The 7692-nt window shown below is 37.1% G+C and overlaps 1 protein-coding gene across 1 annotated transcript; it reads left to right on the forward strand.

The window, feature by feature from the left end:
* The first annotated feature begins 564 nt into the window (after positions 1-564).
* Positions 565-4059, forward strand: DNAlig4 (DNA ligase 4). Its single transcript, XM_017614816.1, has 8 exons — positions 565-865; positions 924-1056; positions 1122-1289; positions 1392-2317; positions 2387-2833; positions 2888-3031; positions 3085-3492; positions 3566-4059. Exons 1-8 carry the CDS (start codon positions 692-694, stop codon positions 3938-3940), a joined length of 2775 nt encoding a protein of 924 aa, XP_017470305.1. The 5' UTR covers positions 565-691; the 3' UTR covers positions 3941-4059.
* The last annotated feature ends 3633 nt before the right edge of the window (positions 4060-7692 follow it).

Consider the following 7692-nt stretch of genomic DNA (forward strand, 5'->3'; position numbering starts at 1 on the left):
GCCATCGATGTTTACAATTTACTAACATCGCGGAATTGAAGCTACATCGATGAAAGTTTTACCGAAGTTTTAAACATCGACTTTAAGGAGACTCTCCGCCTTTCTTTCGGTATGTTTGACTGACCTTAACATTCAGATTTTATTGTTATTTATGGCCTTATAACAACAATATATTCAACAATTTTATTGAGCTTCAGGCCGTTTCTTATGTAATTGTTGTTGAAAATCAACAATAATTTAAAGGGTAGAAGCTATAGCTGCTACACATCTCCTCAGTGATCGCGGTTGAATAATTCTGATTAGTAGATGTGGTGATCTCCCAAATAGCAGCTATAACTTCTTACCTTTGTAAATTATTGTTGCTTTCCCACAACATTTTTCATAAATAACGATCCCAAGCCCACAACACAAGCAGCACAAAAATTATGCAAATACTGACGCGATAAATATTGAACATGTAGCGTTCGTCCGCGTTCCAGCAATCCATCAATATGGGTCGCGATTCAAACATCGTGATAAATACTGACCGTGTTAAAGGGCGCTTTCGATTGATAGCTGTTCTTTCTAGCACGTAGGCCTTGAACACGGCCAGACTTCCAGTAAACAAAAAGAAAAAACAGATGTTTTTTAATTTTTATATACAAATTTTTTACAACCCCTTAAAAATGTAAGCAAATGTGAATTTCACAACATGGATATATCGAAAAACATAAAATTCGCGGATATCTGCTCAATGCTCGATAAAGTGAAAAATGCTAAAAATCAAGCTTCAAAAGAAAAGATACTGCGTCGCTATTATGAGTCATTTCAAAAGTTTCGACAAATATTTCGCAAAGAACAAGGAGTTCCGCCTGAGTGTCCCGAGGTAAGAGCTAATTGTCCATTGTGCTTTCTAAGCAAAATCTGAAACATTTAATCTGCAGGAGGGTAGCTCCAGTTTTTTCAGCGTGCTAAGATGCCTGATACCACGGGACGACATGTCGCGAAAAGCTTATGGGTTGCAAATAACAACGCTCGGTAACGTGTACATCGATGTGTTGCAACTTCCAAAGGATTGTACGTATTTAAATGAAATACTTTAGTTGAAATTGAAAATTAAAATAAGTCATTAATCCAAATAGCCAATGATGTGCAGCGCTTACAAGCGCGCACCTATAATGGACCTCAAGGAGACTATGCCGATATCGTCTATGCAGTGCTGATGCCTCGTTGTAGACATGAACCTAGTGAACTATCCCTGTATGAAGTGCATCAAATGTTGGACACTATTGCAGAGGACGATCGACAAGGTTAGATTGAATTTGTTTAGTTTAAATAACGATAATTTTGTCGATATAATGTTCATCCTTGTTTTCATTGTTTGGAATGTAATTAATTCAAGTTCTTTTTAGACACAAAAAAGGTGCTAACTCGCTTGGCTGAAATAGCTTCAGCTCAAGAGCAAATGTGGTTTATACGGCTTTTGTTAAAGAACATGCATCTCGGCATCGGCGAGCAACGTATTTTCGGGCTCATGCATCCGCAAGCCAGAGATTTGAATAGACGTTGCTCAAATTTGAAACGGGTTTGTTGTTTGCTTGCAGACAATAAAATAAGCACCGAATATATGTCAGCGCAAGAGGCTCCAGGCGAGCAGAACCGGAACGTCGGTACTTTTAATCTGAACAAAATTGTACAACCTTTTCAGCACATACAAGCAATGCTGTGTGAAATATTTCGAGGCAGTATTGAACAATTAATGGCTGAGGACGTACTTTATTTAGAAACAAAAATGGATGGCGAACGTTTTCAGTTGCACTGTGCTAACGAACGGTTCAAATATATATCGCGCAATGGAATTGATTACACCCATAGCTTCGGCGAAAATTATAAGAGCGGACCACTGACTCCTTTACTTGAATCGCTCTTACCGGGAGACTTACAATCCATAATACTCGACGGCGAAATGATGGTTTATGATATGCAGCAAAAATGTTATCGTGACAAAGGGGAAAATACGGATGTGAAGCATTTGGGCAATAGAAAGAATTGGCGACCTTGCTTTGTGGTCTACGATGTGTTATATTTTAATGGCAATAGTTTTCTGGAGATGCCATACGCGCAGCGTTGTCAAAAGGTTGTCGAGCTTATTCGGGGAGAAGAGCCTGGCATATTGCAAATAATGCGACCAATTAAGATAACCGAAGTAGAGCAGTTCCAGCAGCTCTTCCAGAAAGCTTTGGATTCAAAACAGGAGGGAGTAGTTTTGAAGAAGCAAAATTCCACCTATAAACCGGGTATGCGGGTTGGAGGTGGGTGGTACAAAATAAAGGCAGATGTGCGTTTGTAACATATGGGTTTATTTTATTGCTTCGTATTCTTGACAATTATTTTCAATTTTTCACAGTACATTGCGGGCCTGACAACCGAATTCGATTTACTCGTTATTGGTGGTTTTTACAATCGAACGCGTACATTTATCCAATCATTTTTGCTAGGCGTTCTCAAGTACACTTCGGATACCCAATATGCCGTATACAGTGTTGGTAAAGTTGATAACAGAACGCGTCAGAGTAAACGACTAAATGATGCACTAAAACAACATTGGCAAGATAGCAAAATGGAACCGCCTCCCGATTGGTATCATTATAAAGCCACGAGCCCCGAAGGCAGACCTGATGTGTGGATTGAACCAAGCAAATCGGTAATATTGCAAATTAGAGCAACCGACTTGTCCCCTTCCTCAGCCTTTGCACTAGCTAAGTCTTTGCATTTTCCGCGCATAGAAATGTGGCGCAACGACAAACTGTGGAAGGAGTCTCTTTCAATTCACGATTATATGGAAATGATTCAGGTTGAAATATTTCATTAAGATATCTACTTAAATGCTTATTATATGCATTTCCAGGGAGAAAGGGGTATAAAAAAAATACACAAGCGAGAAGTTGAACTGGGAGATTTAACAGGACCCCAAAAGAAACGCAAGTTAACGTTGGCCGAGCGCCGTAAATTGGGCATATTATCCTATGAAAAGCGCTTCAATCCAGATGAGGTAGGTAGTGCGCAGGAAATATTGCATTAATCTTTAAATTGTACTTACCGCAGATAGAGCAATGTTCAAATCTGTTTGAAGGATTCTCATTTTGCATACTGAGCGCAAGTTTGAAAAACGGCTACACGCCAGAGGATCTAAAAGCTATTGTAGTCAGCAATGGCGGTGAAGTAGTGGAGAATCCTATACAGGACCCTAAATGCATATCAGTAGCGGGTGATAAAACATTTCGAGTTGAAACTTTATGTAAGTCGCGTCGTTATAATATTGCAAAATTGAAATGGTTAGTGGATACTTGTAAGAGACAGGAATTGCAATTAACTCCAACCGATATGGTTTGCATAACACATGAGTTGGAAGCTGAATTTTCACAAATATTTGATAAATATGGCGATCCATTTACGGAATGTACAGATGTTGAACAGTTGATGAAAGTGTTAGATGGCATACAAGATGAAGATGTAAGTTAGTTGATTTGGTAGTTTTGTATATATGTATCTTCAGATTTATTTTGATAAAATAATTTGTTTTTAGCTTGTAACTATGGATTCTTCAAAATCAAAGATTGCTAAACTTGAAACGATTTTGTACGACGACACTACGGACTTCTTTAGCAATTGTTGTGGTACCTTTTATAGTATAGATCAGAATACACAATTGGCAAAATTAATTTACCAGTATTTGGGTGGCCAGTGTTTCGACGATTTAAATGACGATAACATTCAAACTATTAAATATGTTTTCATCAACTCTAATTTGATTGATAAAACTAAATTGAAGGCGTGGATTTTAAAGCGTTTCAAGAAGCGCTTAGGAAATTTGCATGTTGTAAACATTGCTTGGATACTACATTCACATCGCGCTAAGAGGAAACTAGATGTATACGAATATATGTGGAAGGAATTTTAGTAATACATATGTATGTAATTGTGATTAATTTTTTATTTTTTCGTATATATTTTTGTAAATTGTATGTTTTCTATTGTAATTTGTTTTGTTTATGTAATATACTATTAGGTAACATAAAAGAGTTTGTTAATTTGGATCAATTCATGACCTGCAAAAGCGTGTTTTTTGCTTTTTTGTTTGTTTTTCAATAGTAAATTTACGTATGTGCACATATACATAATCAGCCTTATCATGAGTTTCATTTTCCCCGAACCGGTTCAATTTTTTCATTTGGTTTCCATGGTTTTACTAAAGGCGGATGACAAATTTTCGGGTGAATTTTTTTTTTCAGACGAAACTCATGATAAGGCGGAATATGTAGGTCCCTTGAGCTCCTCTTTAAAGAAATATTTCATAGCGTTCCCAAACTGCAATTCAACGATATTTGAAGTCCACTTCGATTTAGTGTAACACATGCATCAACCTAGACACTTGGCAGTTTCAGAATTTCAGAAGTGGCAGAGAGGGAGAGTGCGTGGCCTCTGGTCACGGCTTCCCCAAATATGTGTGTCTCTTTTAAACAGCCGCGTCGCATTCTAATTCGTCGAAATTTATTGCCAGAGCAACTAAGTTGAGTTGTGATCCATAATAGGGGCCTAAGTGGCGATTGGACAGCAAACCCTCGTAACTTTTACCTTCCTTAGCTCTTAGTTCAGCATATGCGCCTTCAGTTTTGACGTGGGCAAGCTTTGGTCGACCATTAAAGCATAAACTGATGGCAGCGTTGATCCGGATCAACTCGTGAATTAACTGCAGTTGATCGCGATTAAGTCCGAGTTAGTCCGGATCAACGCTGCCGTCTGTTTAAGCTTTTAGATCCATGTCAATTCCGACGAAGCGCGACGAAAAAGTAAAAAAAAAAAAGAAAAATAAACATGTCGGATAGCCAGGCAGCGTTAAGAGCACTTGACTTGCAAGTCGGGCCATGAGCGTTTCGAAAGAAACGAAAGGACTGTCACTAACGAAATGGCGGTGGCCAACGCAGCCTAATCGGTACTGAGCCTTTTTGGGGTCCATCTAGAGCAGTGATGCTCAGAGAGAGCTTTTACTCGATGCGCGTCCATATAAAATCTGCAGAGAGCTTTGAAGAGTTCCGCGCGCGGGCTAGAGGATGTGCGGCAAAGCTTCTAAGGAGATTTGAGTGCTCAAAAGTTGCAACCCAGTGGCGCACGACAACCCCTCTTGGAAATCTCTGAGTGACTGCTAAAACTTAAGAACTCTCACCAGGTACCTGCCAGGACATTGCAGACTGAGGTACCATCTCCACAAATTGGGACTCTGGAGGAGGAAACCGCGGTACATATATTATGTGATAACCCGCGTATAATACTTCATGCAGAATCTGGAACCCTCCAAAGTGCTTAACTTCATCAATATGCTAAGACTGACTACCTAATGCTTCATTTACATTAGGCGATTTTCTAGGCGATTCAACATTGCTCAAGAAAAATCGTTCATGTAAATGGTGATAGCAAGCCAAATTTTGCAGGCGATTATCGCCCGTAAATAAATTGCCTCATGTAAAGGCAGCTTAAGGGTTAGCACAATAGATGTAGTTAGGTCGCAGCGGTGTATGTCCTAATCTTCATAATGTTTAAGAAGATCGCTGTAAAGCTCATCGTTCCATTGTCTGCGGCATTCGCCATCGTCAACGCGAAAAGCCCAGTAAATCTTCCGCAGAATTTTTTTTCGACCACTTCAGCGGCCTTCTCTAAGAGCCTGATTATTCCAACTCAACTTAACGGAACTTACGTTAAGTTTCGGCTGTTCGATTAAAAGCAACATCCATTTATTTTTAAGTGAGAGCCAGTAAGATACGTCAAGTTGCCATAATCAAACCATAAGAATGTTGTCATTTTTCATACACAGCCATGATTAGTGACTTATTGAGAGTAGTACTTGTACGTCGAGAGAGGACTTCACTTCTCAATTGCCTACTCAGTCCAAAAAAGCCATTGTTGGCAAGGTGTCCAGATTGTTTAAATAAAAAATTTCTTTAAAAAAATCGTTTTTATGATGTACGGTAGCGAGAATATAAGTAGGGAAGACACATTTTAGCAAGTTTTTGCTATTTTTTTTTTGTTTAAAAATGTTTATTATTTTTTTTTTATGAAAATAAAGCTTACTATCTAAAAAAAACTTTGTAAATCAATATGTCAAACTTTGTAGAACATTTCTCAAAATTTCACGAATTTTAACAGATGTTCATCAAAAATTGAAACTGTTTAATCAGATTTTTTAGAATTTTTTTGAGTACGCAGTTTTTTAAATTTTAGTATAATAAAGTGCAATTTTTTGTTCCCGCATTTTATTTTAAAAATTTGGAACCGGCCGGACTCTACTTCAAGCTGATAACACTTGAAGTCATATATCAGTTTAAAACGAAACTAACAAAGTATAAAACTTAAATATATAATTTACGCAGAAAATTGACCTTTTCCAAGAGTGACGGGTGGAACAACTATGACACCCGTTTTCTGAGTTGTTGTAATATTTCATTCATAACGCCTTTCTCATGTGTAGTTAATAGAACGTTAAGCTCGATTTTATGCTTTAATGGCATTATGATAGTATTTGAAAATTAATACCGATTTCGTTTCTACCGAAAAATGCAACCTTCTCTTTGCCCTCTAGGCACAAACACTAAGAAGAGGGCGATGAGAAGGCAACATTTTTTGTAGAAACGAAATCGCCATAAAAAAACATTTCTAGCTTGTGACCGGTGAGACAATATTTTGTGAAGGGTGGCACAAGACTCATAGTTCGTGAGTAAAATGGACACTACTGGTATGATATGAATATTTATTATACTTGAAAAAAAAAACACATTTTAATGGTTGGAACATCCAATAAGCACTTCTGTGAACGCTGACAACTTCTAACCATAAATGTCTCTTTGTAATAACACAGCACTGTTTTAGAGTTCATGAATTCTACTTTCTTTTTGGATAATTATATTTTGCATTGTGACCTTTAATACACGAGAAATGCTTTGAAACTTGGTGAAAAATTAATATATCAGAGTTAGTGGCACTTCGGCTGCGTTTATAACAATAATAATAAAATAAAAAAATGGAGAAAATGGTAAAAAATAAATCGTTAAAAATCGATTTCTAAAGAATAATGCTTTAATGTTGTCACAGATTTAAACGCAATCTATGTAATTTTTTTTTAACTGCGTAATGACCCTTAACTTACTTACTGAATCTTGCTACTTGCTACCAGCCTTTGACAAGTTTTCTTATTTTATTCTATTAATTTAGACGTGTTTACAAATTTACATAACTTCAACGCCAAGTTCATGGGCCACATAAAATAAAAAGAAAATGTTTGGTAAAAACAAATTTGGGGGTTTTTTGTAACCAGAATGAACCGAAATAAATTAAAATTGATTAGCATAAATTTTAAATGTATGTAGGTTCATACATACATATGTACATACGTAGGTAACAGGCAAACCGGTTAACTTAAAAAAATCTAAGCTTGTGAGGCAGCATCTTGAAATACAAATGTTTCAATGTTCTTCAATTTGTCTACAAATAAATATGGAACAAAATACAAACGTAACACACTTTAGATTTTTGTTTTATTTTTAATTTAGGTTTCCATTCTTTCTAAACATCGTATCGATGATTAGTGTTAAATACTTATTTGGTCAGGGCCGGATCTAGGGGGGGGGGGGGGGGGAAAAAGGGGAAATTTCCCCTCCCAAA

The sequence above is a fragment of the Rhagoletis zephyria genome, unplaced genomic scaffold (genome assembly GCF_001687245.7).
Source record: "Rhagoletis zephyria isolate East Lansing unplaced genomic scaffold, Rhagoletis_zephyria_1.1 Rzeph_scaffold_00906, whole genome shotgun sequence".
Taxonomy (NCBI): domain Eukaryota; kingdom Metazoa; phylum Arthropoda; class Insecta; order Diptera; family Tephritidae; genus Rhagoletis; species Rhagoletis zephyria.

Excerpts from the sequence above, each read along its gene's own strand:
- DNAlig4 (XM_017614816.1), top strand. The coding sequence starts at position 692 with ATGGATATATCGAAAAACATAAAATTCGCGGATATCTGCTCAATGCTC. Across the intron at positions 1,290-1,391 it reads TGCAGAGGACGATCGACAAG|ACACAAAAAAGGTGCTAACT; the intron begins GTTAGATTGAAT and ends AGTTCTTTTTAG. Across the intron at positions 2,834-2,887 it reads ATTATATGGAAATGATTCAG|GGAGAAAGGGGTATAAAAAA; the intron begins GTTGAAATATTT and ends ATGCATTTCCAG.